A 16,506-nucleotide genomic window follows, 5' to 3' on the forward strand; every position below is an offset into this window, starting at 1 on the left:
TTACGGCCGGTCTCGCGGCCGGTTTCGCGACCAATCTCCAAATTCTGTGATCAAAGAATATCTCCCAAGGTAATAAACGCAGCTAGATGAAACTTGGTACACGTATTCATTAGAACCTAAGAGTGATGTTTAGCTTGTGAATTTTTTTTCACCTTCATTCGTGAGTTATAAGTAATTCGGGCCGAAACTTGCAGTGACCAAAAAATTTCTTTGACACTACTAAACAGAACTGAACGAAACCGAATATACGTACATTTCTAACCTTCTAACGGTGATGTTTGGCTCGTGACACGATTTTTTCAGTTTTACATTCGTTCGCGAGTTTTGTTTTTAGCGCATTTTCTCATTTATGAAAAAATGCACTATTGTGCTCGCCATGTCCGTCTGTCTGTCTGTCCGTCCGTCTGTCCGTGACCTCAAGTTTTCGTCGACGAGAAAATGCTCTCTCTGTCACTCACTGCAGTGGGTACTGAGTTATATTTTTTTCATTTCACCCTAATTCGTGAGATTTACGGCAATTCGGGCTGAAATTTGCGGTGACCAAGAATTTCTTCTAAACTACTTAACAGATTTGAATAAAAATTTGAATCTCCAATTCTAACTTCCCAATGGCGATGTTTAGCTCGTGGCAATTTTTTCGACTTAGCATTCGTTTTCGAGTTTTACGGCTATACGTATACAGCTCTTTGTCATGCATATTTAAAAATCGGCCCAAGAAATTCCGGTCGTTTCTTGGTATATCCGTACAATTCGCGAACTAAGACAAATCGACAAAATTTTCCCTGGCTTAACATCACCGTTGGGAGGTTAGAATGTATATTCAAAGTTTCATTCAAATCTGTTCAGTAGTCTAAGAGAAATTTCTTGGTCAATGCGAATTTCGGCCCTTATCTGTATAACTCACAAATGAAGTTGAAACAGCAAAATACTCGAATACGAAAGTAAAACCGAAAATATTTCCTGAGCTAAACATCGTCGTTGGGAGGTAAGGTTTGTATATTTAAAGTTTCCTTCAAATCTGTTCCGTAGTTTAGAAGAAATTCAATTCATTGGTCACTGCAAAATTCGGCCCGAATTGCTCTATAATTCACGAATGAAGGTGGAATGGAAAAAATTCACAAGCTAAACATCACTGTTAGGTCCTAATAATTACGTGTACCAAGTTTCATTGAGCTGCGTTTATTATTGAGCGTTATTTATTGAGCTGCGTTTGGAGATTGGCCGTGAGACCAGCCGCGAGACTGGCAGCGAGTCCGGCCGTATATTTGTCCTGGACCTGCGTGTTTGGCGAATTCTCTATTAGGGTTTTGCCGCAAATTGGCGTATAACTCTAAATCATAAAACACTCCGATACTTTTGAGATGAATATATGCAATGAATGTTTAGTACTTTATATTTTCTGTATAATCGACTGTGCCGTTTGAAATAGTAAGGTCACTTCTAAATATTATACGCCAGTTTCACAAGGTTCAGGCAAGTGATAGATACTGTGATGTGCGACCTAACAAACTATATCATTATTTTTCCTTCATTTTTTCGTCAGTCTTATGTATGATTAAGGTCAATGTCACAAGAGCTCGACGCATTCTAATACCAAGCATAACTAAGGAGGCGTAAAAATAAGGAGACGGTAGAAAGTATCTGATATTTTTTTCTGGTAATAAACCATAAAAATTCCATACTCTAGCCCGAGACGTGCCCGACTGGGGGTCAGCTTAGCTCAGTACCTGAACGGTGGGTATTTCATGTATTTAAATCAATTACGTGTATCAAACGTATATTAATTTTTGTTCGTAACATACCGCCTCTAGAATTCTAAATGCCAACCTTAAAATATACCATTTGATGATATACTTTCGATTTGATTGTTCGGGAACGGATTGTAGCAATGAGATCAAAAATAATTAAATACATTTCAATTTTGACGTTTATTAAGTATGGTGGTAATAAAACCCGTGTCATGTACTCAGCAGAGCTTAATAACATGAATGACCCTGCTTAAGAGCAATCGGTTTCGTCATTGCCGCTGACGCAGTTGTAAACGCCGTCGCACCTATACGCGACTGGGATGCACAGGCCGTTGCTGCATGTGAAGTATTCCTCAGAACAGCCATCTTTGGCCTCCAAGCTTTTTTCTTTGGTCTCTGCTGGTAGAAAATAATTAACGCAGTCAAGGATTTTTCTGCCATTCCTTGTCATTTTATTAGGTCAACGGGTATCAGACTGCACTTAAAATGACTTTTAAAAACATCAGTGATAGAAATAAATAGCGCTAAATCTTAGAACTAAAATATATATAGCGTGCGTCAGCACTATCCTGGAGCATTCAAGCAGTCCTCAGGATAAAAGTTAAGCATCACGAGAATTTGACATATCATTGTACAAACGTTCTCTTCTACGCCCAAACAAGGAGGAAGCGCAATAATCGTTTCATTGCGCTTCATGTCTAGACAAATGAGACACAGCGACGATCGAGACGCTAATGGACGAATAGGTCAACGGTTTTCTGTATTTTATTTTAGATGTAGAATTTCATCAATATCGTGCTGTATTTTACTTATCTGGGCCTAATTTTTGGCCCAGCTCACCGGGACGACAGCCGAGTTCATCGTCGCCGCCGATGCAGTTATAGACGCCATCGCAGACATAGCTGATGGGAACACACAAGCCGTTGTCGCATTGGTAGGAGGCGTCGTTGCAGTCACCGGTCTTGTCTTCCGCGGCTGCACGACATCAAACAATTTGATATCTTAATTAATAGTACTCCGGTGATCATTTAATGTTGTTATTCATTTCATGCATTCTGACAAGTTAAGACAATTGATACACAATTGGAAACTTTTCTAGTCATCTAATTGGAAGGCCCTTAACCTCGGTTTCCCACGAACTTTGTGCCTTTATCAACTTTATAACATCATCATTAACAAATAATGTACCGCTGCAGTTGGTCTCATCGTTGCCAGTGATGCAGTCATAGACGCCGTCGCACACGAACGAGTTGGGGATGCACAGTCCGTTGCTGCATTCGAAGTAGCCTTCGTTGCACTCGGTCACGCCTAGCGCAACAAATCGGATCAACTGCTGTGCATAAGTATTATTTCGCTCATATAATATAATCGTTGAAATTATAGTATCAATAATTTAACAGATAATTAATGAAATTAACTGAGCTTCTTTTCTGTACGATGACAGTTACGTTACATTTAAGATTACGTTACATTTAAGATTATATTTACTTTAAGGTAGGACAATGTATCCAAATATAAAGCTCATAATTCACCAACTCTTCGGCAAACTTTAATGCACTCAATTTTGTGTTGCAAATACAAAATTAGGTTCGTCCGCATCGAGTTGCATGTATATCAGGGTCATTGTTATGATAGGGAATATTTCTAGAGTGCACAATGATGAAATAACTTACGAGGCAAGACTGAACTGTAGCCGAAGCTGAGTGATGTAGCAATAATCAGCAGAACCTTCATGGTGGCGGGGTCAGGGAGTCGTTGTGGAGTCAACGTTCAAGGCACTAGTGAGTTGTTCAACACGGGCCGACTCGATGATACGGTCTCTAGTTCAGTTATCTGTCATTCCCAGAAATCGATTATCTGGATCTACCGCAGCAGATGTTAAATTCCCAAGCGATATCTTGAGATGTAGAGAAAAACCCGCTGCATGAACTATTGCACATTAAGAATTGTATGCACGGTTCTTGATATCTGTACAAACATTCCATGAAATTTCAAACGTAGTTCAAGTAGTTTTCACTTGCTCCGCGTGGCTGTACCTATGTATATGACTAGTTTGTTCTTATTTCCTTTCCTTCTATATCTTCTCATTGGTTTACGGGAGAATTGCTGAGCTATCGCCATCTGCCGCGTCTCTCGCACGCCTATGGCGCATCGCTAATAGATTTCGCGATAACTGCATGCATTGGCAACATGTCCGCAGATAAAGAACCATCATTCGATAATTGATAATAATTACAAGGCTTTCTTACGGAACTTTCGACTTTTACAAATTAGTTTTTTTGCACCACGATTGCTGAGAGTAGAGTCAAGTTTATGGCAATGGTGTTCCCGAATAAAATAATGTATGCAGTATCGTTCAATATTTACCATATAAAACGTTTTATCTTTTTCTGTCAACGCTGCTATCGTAAAGTGACGAGATCATTCAACATCATTTCGTTTTAAATATTTATTCCTAAAATTGTTTGCATCACTATTATAACAAACTTCATTAATGAAAATGTAATAAACATCTATTCACAACAACTGCCCCACAATTGCTAAAATTGCTTCGACAACTACGGAAAACTTTGTCTATACTAGAAGTTCCCGTTAGAGATGCAATACCTTGGTATTTTTTGAGCCCTCGACATCTCTGAGGCTAATTTAAATTTTGAAAATATAAAAGCTTATACTTTGATTATAAAATCTCCTGACGTGCGCCGCATCGAGCACGAGGGCAGACGCTCGAGTGTCTGCGTGCGTACAGAGCAGCATTTCACCGCCTCTCACGTGCCTGATTCATCCGGCGTCGAGTCAATCACGTGGGTTTCTATGAGTAATTTTGGACGGTTCAACGCGCGAATACATATTTTTACTGTCTGTTTCATGTAGATAATGCGTACATAATATATCCTGTGGATATCCTAATATACCATATTGGATATTATCCACTGACTGTGCAAATCAGTGTCGTCCGACGCTGACTATATGCATGCTCACGTAACCCCTTTTGCTGTCAATTAGGTTCATTTCATTGGAATTTCTTAATAAGGTGACCGATAATCGTGAGAATGTAACTTTTTCTGTCGCTGTTCCTGTACGGTGAATTTGAAATTTCAAATTAGAAATTTCCGAATAGTGCACTTTAATATTCCAATGTAATTTAATTCTATTCATTGGAATTCTCTTAAAATGTCACAAAATATCGGTCTGGCACTCACTCATGGAGAGATATGATGAACTTCTTCATCACCCATCAGGTTATTACAATTGCAACATCACGCTCCTTCCTACAAAGCTGACGATGGCAATATATGGAGGTTGATCTCAAACAGCGACTATACACATATACGTAGTTCCTACTCGAAACGTTTCCTTCATGCAGTTGCTACACAAAACGTTTCCTGCCTACAATTCTACTCAATAATTTTCATATAAGCAGTTCCTACTCAAAAAGTTTCCTACCCACAATTCTATTTAATACTTTTCATACAAGCAGTTCCTACTCAAACTACTTTCATTACCATCATAGCTACCGTTAGCTTTCATATTTTCTTTTAATGCCGAAATATATATTAATTCAAATCTTATCATTATTACATCGTTTTTACAGGATACGGACAAATTTTGCTGATCGGATAAATGCTGACGATGTGCAAGTCATTCAGCGTAGTGATACTCGGCGGAGATACTCACGCTGGGAAACGATTGAAGCGTTCATGGTTAGACTGGAGCGTGAGATAGTGTGTCGCCACGCAGCGTGAGATGGTGTGACGCCACGCAGCGTGAGATGGTGTGACGCCACGCAGCGTGAGATGGTGTGACGCACGCAGCGTGAGATGGTGTGACGCACGCAGCGTGAGAGTGTGACGCCACGCAGCGTGAGATGGTGTGACGCCACGCAGCGTGAGATGGTGTGACGCCACACTGACAGTGAAAGTGTCACTGTCATCAGAGCAGCGACAGTGCAGAGGATCGCAGTGCCAATATGCGGCAACTATAGCGTGTATGTTGAAATGCTACGCTCTTATTATATTATAATTATATTCACCTAATATGACACTAATAGTCTAATTCTAATTATTATCAGATATACATATATTCACCTAATATGACACACAATTGTCCTCAAACAACACATTGGCATGGCATTAAAGTTCTAACAATATTGCAGGTCATCTCTGCTCTCCTATTGTGTTTGGAAAATTATAATTATGGTTAAAAAGAATAATTAAATTTCTTAAACTTCTATAAATTATTATCTAATCTATTGGCAAACAGAAGAGAAGAACCGTTAGGGCTTTCAATAAGTGTAATGCATTATAGTAACTGCATGTAATGCACTCGTGTAATTTATACGTAACTTAATTTCTTCTACACGTAAAAAAGGATTAGTAAATGAGTAGCCGACAGACGCTCACTTTAAAAAAATAATATAATATAATAATTTTTTACATATAATAATAATAATAATAACCTTCTTCACGAACCGTATACATGAACACATGATGGCTGCACTTAGCTAAAAATCTGTTAAAATTTGCGGTGAAGTCATGATCTCTGCAGTATATGTCATACTAAAAACATATTATTAATATATATACCACTGAAAAATCATCTTTACATTATGTATTATACATAAAAGATATTGTATTATACGTTGTGCAAAAAGCCATTCGTGTTAGTTATTACATTGTTCGCATTATGTGATAGACATTTCTCTACTATCCCGTATTGCATGTCGCAAATCTCTTACTCCTTACCAATCTGTGACACGCAAGGTCATGAAAATATATGAAAGTATTAGCGAGCGCGCACCGTCCATTTGCATGCATCAGTGTTGGGCTGAACACGCACGAGTTTCGCTACTGAACGCGTCCACATGTGCGGATGCTCGAGGGAGGAGCGCCAGGGAAAGTTCCGCACCGCTCAGGGAAAGTCTGCGAATTTCATCGTCAGCGACGGTGAAGTGTGAGGGCAACCGTCAGTCGTCTGCTAGCAGGCCACCCGAAAACAAGGCGCATTTACCCTACAAATAATGCCAATTGATCCAAGCGTGCGATTAGGTACTTGTGAAACTCTCCGATATAGATAAACGCGGCCTCTGCACGACAACATTGAAAAATTAGTAAATTAATCGTTTCGTTGATCATTACGACAGAGTTCAGATTTGATATCTGTATAGAATGTGTGCATTTGAAGATAAATGATAAATAAGATTAATGGATTGATAAATGCTGCTGAGCCTGTCTAGTCGCATCGTTTTGGAAGTGTCTCATATTTGTGAGCAGTTGGATTAAACAAACAAATTGCAACTTTATAATGTTAGCTTCAGAAATTTGTAAGCACAAAAACTTCACAAAATTATGCAATTTCATGAAACTTTGTTTATTCTAAAAAGGCGCAGCTTCATTTAAGATGTCAGTTATACGAGAGTTAACTGAACCGGATTTTTCTCGTGTAGTTGGAGTATCAGATTAATTTCACAGAAAACTGCCGAATCATTCATTTAATATTTTAATTCTATGTATTGTTTGCAGGCAAATAGTGTTATTAATGATTAGCGAGAATCTAATAAGAAGACCGGATCACGAGCACGCAGATAGATACGAGCGTGCATTGACTTGGAATTTTTATTCAGTCCAAAAAAGTAAGTCGAATAAAATATATTTTACGATGCAGTCATCCACAGAATTTTGCATAGATCAATACATTTTTCTAAGGAATTAGAATCCCTACTTTTCAAACATAAAATTACCCTGATTGTAAAATGTGAGGCATTGATAATTTTAGGTCACAATCATTGATTACGAACTCGTAAGTCACAATTTTCAATGTGAGGTCACAATTATGATGCTGAGAATTGAGTGCTCGAGAAATAGATTGTCATATTAAACTATATACGTATAATATAATCATTTTTTAATTCATGCTAACTTCGTTCTTAGTTCATTCGCACATTCTACGAAATCACTTCAAAAATAAAGTCTAATAAAATAACAAAGTTTAATTTTTTGATAGTTTTTTAGGTACCTCATGCGCTTATGAGGAAAATGCAAAAAGTGAGCATCTCCATTTAATTTTAAATAACATGCAACTGATTGAAGTATCAGTAATAAACCTGTAAATTCCTTTCCATGCACGCAGCAGAGAAGGAACTAATTACCATACATGGAACTGAATAGCTTTTACTTTCATCTGATCAACAGTGGGCGGGACTCGCAGTGTCGCGGTTGCTGCGCTCATGGCGTTGCTGCTTTGCGAGACCTCGGTCGCATCCAGCGTGATTTTCTCCAAGCAACTCCGCGCGGGACTACAGCGATCAGAAGCGCCGGGACCTCGGGCAATTCCTTCTCCTTCTTCTTCAGATAATTCCCCGGGGTCGTTCATGATCCAAATGCCTTTCACTGTCGTGTCAAATGACGCCAAACTTGGAGACAGAATTAAAACCCATGATGCCCCCATCATAGAACAAACTGAACCGAGTGGTCCTACATTAGTGTCTATAGGAGACAACAATGAAAAAATAAATTTCTATACAATCAGGTGCAGGGAAGGAGTTTCCTGCTCCTCTATTATCCCAGCTCAGGTTGTTCCTCGTGAGACAGAAACTGAGGAAGGACATAGGAGTGTCGAAGAAACGAAACGTTATTTGAGACGTCTTAATCTATCAAACGGTTTCGGCTTCAATGAAGAAAGTCGCTCGACTGATGTGGCTTCTTCTTACTTCGAGGACGAGAAAAATGAAAGAAAATCCAAGCAGTTATTATTCAGAGACTTTCGCGACTATGACGACTTCTGGCCTGGCTCTCAATACAGACCGATGCAGCTCGATCAACCAAAGCGGGATTCTAATCGACGTCATTTTAGGGACTCGTTTGAAGGTCGAGACTACCGCAACCCTGAGTTGATCTCGTCTATAACAAAAGACTTACCGCTAGGGTTGCACATCATCGCACCTCTCAATTTATTCCCCGGGTCAATTTTTGAAGGACGTAAATATTCTTCACAAATTCCATCACCAATTTTCAGTAACGCCTTAGAATGGCCGTACGCGTCTGCAGATGATAGCTCCAGAAGCGTTGCCAGTAACTCCCAAAGTCACGTGTCTCATAGCATTAAAGTCAATCCTGCAAATCGAAGACCCTTGCAAAGTTCTAAAACCAAGTTTGCTAACAAGAAACAAAAACCAAATGGATGGAGTAGATTTTCTACTTCTACAGTGTCACAGCTGGATAGAAATACTGGGAGTTGGCATAAGGTTTCGAGTAGCAGCAGTAAGCTCGACAGTGATGGAGTGCAGTACAAGCCACCTGTGTACGTTCCATATGGCTCTAACTCTAGGCCTTTCACAAGTGCTGCTAAACCTGGCAGCGGCTCAGACTCAACCTATCAACACACCAGTACGGGCCTGACGGTATTGGGCGTTACCGAAAGCAACACTCCAACCTCATCTGAACGTCCCTCAATCGAGACCTTAAGCGGTGGTTACAATGGTGGAACCACATCCGACTCTGTGAGCTCATTGCCTACTTCTTGGGGCTCTTCGTCCACTCCCTGGAGCAGCAGCACAGTGCACTCCATAGACCCCCGCCCCGCCAACAACTCACATAAAAATCTAGCACATTTAATGCCTGTATCAGCGTCCACACACGTGAGTTACCCTCTGTATGTTTTGCCGGCAGAAACACCTTTTTCCGCTTTAAATATCAGCAGTGACACAAACGTGACCGTGGCAAATATTTCGATCACAAGAGCCTCAGATGAAACCACAACTACAACTATAGCTACTACTGAAAGACCCACAACCACTACACAACCACCACAGTCCGGTGGTGGAGGAGGCGGAGGCGGGGGCGGATTCTTAGGAGGTAACCCATTCGCCGTGATGGCAGCTGTTGGAGCTGGTCTCATACCGGCCACTTTTGCTGCACTCTTGCCCGTATTTGTTGGCCGCAGAAGACGAAGGCGATCCATTAATTCGTTTGACTTGTTCGACGATGGAGGATTGTCCGCCCCCTACATCGCTTCCTCCACTTCCTTGATCAATTTCCTGACCCAGCCAGGAGTACCGTTAAGAAGTACTCTGAGAAGATAGGTCCGTTACATATAATTTAGAGCACATAAGTACAGCACTACACCTTCCTCCCTACTAGTGGAAATTGTGACTGCTTACATATTAATGCGTTCAATGCGTTTCTATTCATGATCAGATGGAGGTGACACTTGCACGGCAGGGTGTAATGGTAAAGCTGAAGCTAATATTTGTTTTATATTTAAAACAGATTCATTGTTATAGTTATGCTACAGGGATAAATTAAAAAGAAAGTAATGTTTGTCTTTATTCCAGGGTGAGGTTCGTCGTGGCGTCGTCTACAAGATATGAGAGCCTCTTACTGCATGAGAAGCGTCAGGCTCTTACAGGAAAAACTACGGTCAGCTGCTAGCCATTTTAACTTGGTGTGACGCTCTGGTCGAATTGAAGCTTGCCATTGCTACGGCAGGCCGACGCTTCGGTAGTAACTTGTACAAACGTTAAATTGTTCACAGCATTTTTCTCAGATTAATTGCGTACGAGGTTGTTTTTTTTAACTATTTCCAAAGTTAGGTTTTGATAATCTTAGAAATTTTTGGACTCGCGACACTAGCACACTTTGGAATCCTTATACCAGCTGCATAGTACATCTTCCCTAAGCCTCCCAGCTGATACACGTTAATTTTGATGTGACTCCACGTACGTCGTTGAACACAATACACGAAACAAAGGTTTCCTCTCAATAACACACTAAAATATTGGTCATGTTAGCGAAACTAAATTTTTAATATCCAAATCTATTCTCTTTTGGAGCATTGATCTCTGCTGAATTATTTAATGAAATATTTTTTGTTGTTGAGTTTGAGCGAATGTAGCGTGAGATTACAATAATTATCAGATTAGATTATCTCTCTTGCAATACCGTCTATAATGTGTAGCAAAATAGCTTTACGAGTAATATACTACCGCTTCCTTAAATTGTAACAAACGTTTTAAAACTATTCAGAAAACCGTAGCGATGCAATGGTTATGTCATATGTGTGTGTGTGGAGAAAATTTACTTCTTATTTAAATCGATTTGCTATGTTTTTCTTCGAAGTCAAATGAAAATCTTCTCGCCGTACTTCAGTTCATATTCATCAATGATGTCGAGTATCTTCTGAAGTTTATTAGCGTCGTCCAAGTCAGAGGTATCATTTACACGATCCATTCGCTTGTGGTATCCCTTATAGCCGTGCCATCCTCGGTAGCGTTTCTTTCCAAACCAACCAAACCAAAAGTAGTTGATCAAGGAATTGAATAAAAAGAAAGCCAAAGCTGTTAAAGTCAGGATCGTCAGCACCGGGTTGTTAGCGTACGCATCAGCCAGCGAACTCAGTAAATTGCTGATGGCTTGGCCAATGTCGTTGATAAAGTCTGCGAAGGCTATAAGGATACCAGGAGTGAGGCGGGTGGAGGTAATGAAGGGGATATTTTGGAGCAGAGACGCTGCTGGGGTTGGTTTGTTAACTCTAGTGTCAGGAATTGTCGTACTCAGAGCAGCGAGAGGGATTTTGGTGGGACGGAGTGATGGATTTTTTGTTGAAAATGAACTTTGAAAACTAAGAGGAAGATATTTATCCAATTCCGAACTTTGATAATCGATAGGGGGTATCAATGTCGTGTTTCTGAGGCTGGAGTAACGTTCAAAAAGTTTGATTACGCTCAAAAGTTTTTCTCGATCGCGGACATGAATTGAGAGCGACGATGTTGATACTGTTTGATCTGTATCAATTAGTGTGGAATTAAGAGGTATTTTTTCTGTAACCTCATTCGTCCTAAAAGCTGTTACTGAATAGTATGGTTTTGAAGTCGTGGCAAATTTGCTGTTTGAACGTGTTGATAGAAGATACCTCTGAGAATCTGTTGAGTAAAAGACGGTATTATTTCATCTCACAATCCCAGTCACATAAAAATTGGAAATTTAATTTTAAATAGGTAATAATGCATTTATTTGTTGTTTATTAACAAATGCCTGCTTAACTTTAATGCTTTATCACTATTGTAGCTTTGTATGCCTAATGTCGTAAGAAAAATTAGAAACTTGCCATCGTCATTCATCAAATATTGTTGTGTTTTTGTGGCAACATTCTGTGGCATAGCGGTTCTTGTGGCAACATTCAGCGGCTTGATGGTCGTTGTGGCAACATTCAGCGGCTTCGTGTTAGTCGTGGAAATAGTGGGAGGTGACGTTGTCGGAGGGTTTTTCTTTCTTTCCAGCGTGTGCGCGGCCTCGTTGCTGTCTGCCTGGGGCGATCTCGCACAAATGAAGCATGAGAGAAATGTCTTTACTGTTATGTGCCGCCATTAATTCAATATTGCGAAGAGGTTTCCTCTATTCCCCTATTAAATTCTCTGGTTAAGAATTTTGCTGAATCATTTTCACAGCTCACACGCGAACTAGTGCCTACATTTTTAATAGGGATTATAAAGAAAATAACCCAAATTACAGTATGTCATTTTAACATAGAAGTAGAAATAACAAAAAATACGCTGTGTCATTTTAACAAAGAAGTAGAAATTGAATTAAAACTTTCTTCAAATAAATTTTGAAGGAGAAATCGCTAAATAAAAACGAGGGGACTATCTTCAACTTTTAATAATTGGTGACACAATTCAATAATCATACAAACTCGTCATTTCCTATCCTAGAGACAGAAGTAGCAGACGGTCAACATATTTGAAACAAATATGCAGCAATTTCATGTACTTTCGAGCCCCTCTCACCAAGACAGAAGCTGTGGTCAGTTCCAGCGCAGGCTCCACGCCCAGAAGATCCAAAAAGTTCTCAGAGCTCCAGGGCTTGTCATCTGCGTAAAGGAAGGCGGCGCCCCTCACGAATTCTGCGTGAACGCGCCATTTAAATTAAATAATTCACATTTTGACATGAGTCATTGATTTACGTCTTGTTTTTGATCCACTGATTTATGTACTATTTGGATTTAAAGTCAATCCATGGAGTTGGAGTCTTAAATCCATTGAGTTGGACTGTTGGAGTTCAATGAGGTTGTATTGTAGTAATATGAGAAACGTAATTGGGATAAAAATGCGGATAATTTTATGTACCTGCGCTACTGACGTGAGCCTCCCGTGCTGACACGTCGTCGGGCAGCGACGACGTGTCAGCATGACCATCCGCCTCGTCGTTGACATGCTCAGGAGCAGTAGCTCTAGCGGGGACGTCCTCTACGATGGCTGCGGTGCTAGCTTCATCAGCCGCTACACTGGCAACACTAACAGCTGGCACATCAGCCGCCAAGTCAGCAACACTTGCTGAAACGTCAGTTGTACTCTCCGTAACTTCGTCAGCATCCGGTGACACGTAAGTAGCCCCAATTTCATCGTCAGTAGCACCAGATGCAACGTCAACAACAGCTGGTCGCATCGCGTTCGATTTGGTGTGGTCACGCTCCACCTGAGTAGCGGAGGTTCAATATTGATGCATCATGTCTACCGCTGCGAGAGTCTAACGGAACTCTTGCCCTTTTCCGTAGACAATCGCTAACAATTGCAAGCTATCATAGTTTCAATTCATGTGATAACCTGTAAGCGTTCGCGCAATATACTGCGTTCGCGTTGTTGTGATCCTTCTAGAATCTAGAAATTTATTGAGGTGTCACTGACATGTGAAATCTTCTTTACCCGCATCAGCTGCCGAGTTTAATTTTGACGAAATATTTGATTTGTAATTAAACGTGAACCGTATAATAACTGTCATGAAATAATAACTTGTTCATCACTAACCTGTTGTTTACACAAGTTTCATTTGCATCCATTCACTTGATCTTATAAAAAATTATTAATTATTTCAACCCCACTTTCAACATTTTTCTCATCTCATCAGGGCAGAAACATTTTGCCGAAAGTTTATTTCTTCTATTTTTCTTCAATTCACAGTTTTATTTGCGCGAAATTCGCAAAAACGTGATGATATGAAGAGATAAAACATTGTGCGGACGATTCTACATTTTTATAATGTTTCAAGAAGTTTTTGAAAATTAAGCATTGAATATTTGAAAGGGGCTCTGACATGAGGGCTGGTAACGCTAGTGACATGAGGCTGGTAACGCCAGTGACATGAAGGCTGGTAACGCTAGTGACATGAGGGCTGGTAACGCCAGTGACATGAGGGCTGGTAACGCTAGTGACATGAGGGCTGGTATCGCTAGTGATATGAGGGCTGGTAACGCCAGTGACATGAGGGCTGGTAACGCCAGTGACATGAGGGTTGGTAACGCTAGTGAAATGAGGGCTGGTAACGCTAGTGACATGAGGGCTGGTAACGCCAGTGACACCTCATGACACTTCACCTACAGCGCCACTTACAACAACAAGGATTGCTACCTACTTTAATTAATACTTCGACATCGATAAAAAGTGAACCGGTGCTCGCCAGGTTCTAATCCACTGCACCTAAACTCATCATTGTTGATCATTTTGAGCTTTCGACTCACACGGTTGTGGGAGAATAGAACTCAGCATTCCAGAACATAAAGTTGAATCTTCAATTAAATTAAGGTTTAATAAAGTAATTTCAAAACCCTAAAAATATTTACGATAAACTGAATACAATTAATGTCACCTTAATTTTGATATTACACAGTCGTTTGTCCTAGTAAAACATATTCGGTGCTTTCTTCAAGCCGCCCACTAATCCTACATTTCGTCAAATATCACGGTCATGGAAGACAAAAAATCGGAAAAAAATCAAAACTTGAGGGAAAAAATCAAACATGCGCAAAAAAAGCATAACATATAATACTAAGAGATAATAAAGTTACTTAAAAATACCTTGAAGACCGGATTTCTTGTAAGGTTCAAATGGCGTTCACTGGCCACCAGAGATCTCGAGACGATGACGAGCGTGAACACGAGTAGTACCGAGCGTGTGGCAGCCATGGTCGCGGGTGCAGTATTTGGCGCCTTTACTGTATGCATTCACTTGTTTAAGGAGAAGATTTTAATTTTGGTACAGTAAGCAATTCATTTTTATATTCTCGAAAAATGGCTGCTTTTAACTAATGAAAGGTGTTCGCAACATAGGAGTCGATCCAATCTTGTCCCTTGTATTCACCAAATTTTATATCATTCATCTATTCATTGAATGTTGGATCTTGTCAAAAAAACTGTCCTTAGAATCATCCCTCTGGAAACTGTGGTCCACCATTCTTCATCTATGCATAATATTAATAGCACAAAATTCAATTTAATATGAATACGTCAATTGACGAAGTATGGTGCAGCTAAATTTAAAACATGAAATTTTAGAAGGTATAAAAGGAGAACTAATTGAAAGTACCTGAAATGAAAACATATTTACATTGTGTTTACTATTATTCCTAATCTTCTTTATTGACACCGAAATTATTCTCGCAAAACTTTATTCGCTTCAAGTTATTGTGCACAATTCAAATAACCCAAGTATATTACAGGACTGTTTATGCATGTATTTATATTATTCTCTACATGTACGGAACTAGCGTACAGCAGACGACAGGACACAGATGCGCCCGCTTTACGGTCTTGCTGTCCACCGCTGAACTGGCAGCGGCGGGAGCGTCAGACCCGGCCTGCAACAAGACAAGTGCCATGCATGGTTAGGTGTCATCGTTCCTCCAGGCATGCCGGTACAGTCGGCGTGGTTGAAATATATGTGTAAATTTTATCTCCCGATGCGATTTGGTTCAAGTCGTCATAAACTAATCATAATGCTAATTTAATTTATTCGGCCTTACCAATTTTTGGTTTTTATTGGTTGTGTGTTATAGCAAAAGATATTAGTCACAATATTGGACTAATCTTAATATTGCATCTAAGCCCCCATCTAAATAAATCATCAATCCAGAAATGCTCAATTTCATAATTAAATATTCATTTGTGTTAGGACACACTTTTTGCCAAACACAGGTTGAAAGTCAGAGGTTTTTCTTAGATTTTTATTCCATATATTATTATTTTATAGCTACAAGGGTCTAGAAAACAGCAGTGCCATAAAGAGGTGGAACTGCGTGAAATAATGAAGGATTGCTTCGGTCAACCGCGCACCACTCTGCGCCGTTATAAGTAAACACGTCACTTCATGTCTAATGATGTACGCAAATAAATTTCACTGCAATATTATTTTACCCTTATGTGATGAGCAGATGTACATGTACGTGCTTGTCGAAGTTATTATAGCTGTAAGATTCATAATTATTTGCACTTGTACGTCAATTCGGTATTCAAGGCAATTTTTTTGACCATGGTCGCTCTCATTTATCATGAACAGCAGATGTTTTGTTTGTCGCTAGTTTGATAGAGCTCGATGGTCATTTAAATATTCTTTATCAATGATAAAGTTGAGTAACGTAAGTTTGCCTGTTCTTTTCATACTTCTTATTCTAAACCTTTTCTTTGATTGATTTATTTACTTATTTTTTCTTGTCCGACGGTTTATTCATGACAAAATTAAATTCAAAATGTCTGTTTTACACCTGAAGTTACATTCATATATTGCTGGCCTTATATCCATGATATTTTTTTTACAAATTTTGATTCCTGCAAGGCAATTTAGAAAGCGATTTTGTGAGCATCACCACATATCGAGTATTTCATTTATAACACGTTCAGTGGCGCAGTGTTAACGAAACACAATATCGTTGACGTATCGTAAGCCTTTAATTTTAGTCATAGAAATTTTCCTTGCTCAGTGTAAACTATTTG

General features: G+C 39.6%; 4 protein-coding genes across 6 annotated transcripts; 1 reads left to right on the forward strand and 3 right to left on the reverse strand.

The window, feature by feature from the left end:
• Positions 1 to 1,633: 1,633 nt before the first annotated feature.
• Positions 1,634 to 3,568, reverse strand: LOC108681018 (low-density lipoprotein receptor 1). Of its 2 annotated transcripts, none has more exons than XM_018169955.2 (4): positions 3,422 to 3,568; positions 2,937 to 3,056; positions 2,589 to 2,723; positions 1,634 to 2,147 (listed from the first exon to the last, which is right to left on the reverse strand). In XM_018169955.2, exons 1-4 carry the CDS (start codon positions 3,480 to 3,482, stop codon positions 1,999 to 2,001), a joined length of 465 nt encoding a protein of 154 aa, XP_018025444.1. In that variant the 5' UTR covers positions 3,483 to 3,568; the 3' UTR covers positions 1,634 to 1,998. The 2 variants fall into 2 exon arrangements, with proteins under 2 accessions (XP_018025444.1, XP_018025445.1); XM_018169956.2 differs by having other exon boundaries at positions 1,634 to 2,144; positions 3,422 to 3,567.
• A 3,707-nt stretch (positions 3,569 to 7,275) lies between these two features.
• On the forward strand, positions 7,276 to 13,502 carry LOC108681040. Of its 2 annotated transcripts, none has more exons than XM_018170006.2 (3): positions 7,276 to 7,380; positions 7,940 to 9,828; positions 10,081 to 13,502. In XM_018170006.2, exons 1-2 carry the CDS (start codon positions 7,287 to 7,289, stop codon positions 9,826 to 9,828), a joined length of 1,983 nt encoding a protein of 660 aa, XP_018025495.1. In that variant the 5' UTR covers positions 7,276 to 7,286; the 3' UTR covers positions 10,081 to 13,502. The 2 variants fall into 2 exon arrangements, with proteins under 2 accessions (XP_018025495.1, XP_018025496.1); XM_018170007.2 differs by having other exon boundaries at positions 7,940 to 9,384.
• Positions 10,235 to 12,028, reverse strand: LOC125179159. Its single transcript, XM_047884476.1, has 2 exons — positions 11,853 to 12,028; positions 10,235 to 11,667 (listed from the first exon to the last, which is right to left on the reverse strand). The coding sequence occupies exons 1-2, from the start codon at positions 11,902 to 11,904 to the stop codon at positions 10,865 to 10,867; spliced, it is 855 nt and encodes a 284-aa protein (XP_047740432.1). The 5' UTR covers positions 11,905 to 12,028; the 3' UTR covers positions 10,235 to 10,864.
• Positions 11,969 to 15,009, reverse strand: LOC108681041. The gene is made up of 4 exons (XM_018170008.2): positions 14,596 to 15,009; positions 12,871 to 13,219; positions 12,532 to 12,647; positions 11,969 to 12,061 (listed from the first exon to the last, which is right to left on the reverse strand). Exons 1-4 carry the CDS (start codon positions 14,740 to 14,742, stop codon positions 11,969 to 11,971), a joined length of 705 nt encoding a protein of 234 aa, XP_018025497.2. The 5' UTR covers positions 14,743 to 15,009.
• Positions 15,010 to 16,506: the final 1,497 nt, after the last annotated feature.

This window comes from Hyalella azteca, unplaced genomic scaffold (assembly GCF_000764305.2).
Source record: "Hyalella azteca isolate HAZT.00-mixed unplaced genomic scaffold, Hazt_2.0.2 contig15455, whole genome shotgun sequence".
In the NCBI taxonomy this organism is placed as follows: domain Eukaryota; kingdom Metazoa; phylum Arthropoda; class Malacostraca; order Amphipoda; family Hyalellidae; genus Hyalella; species Hyalella azteca.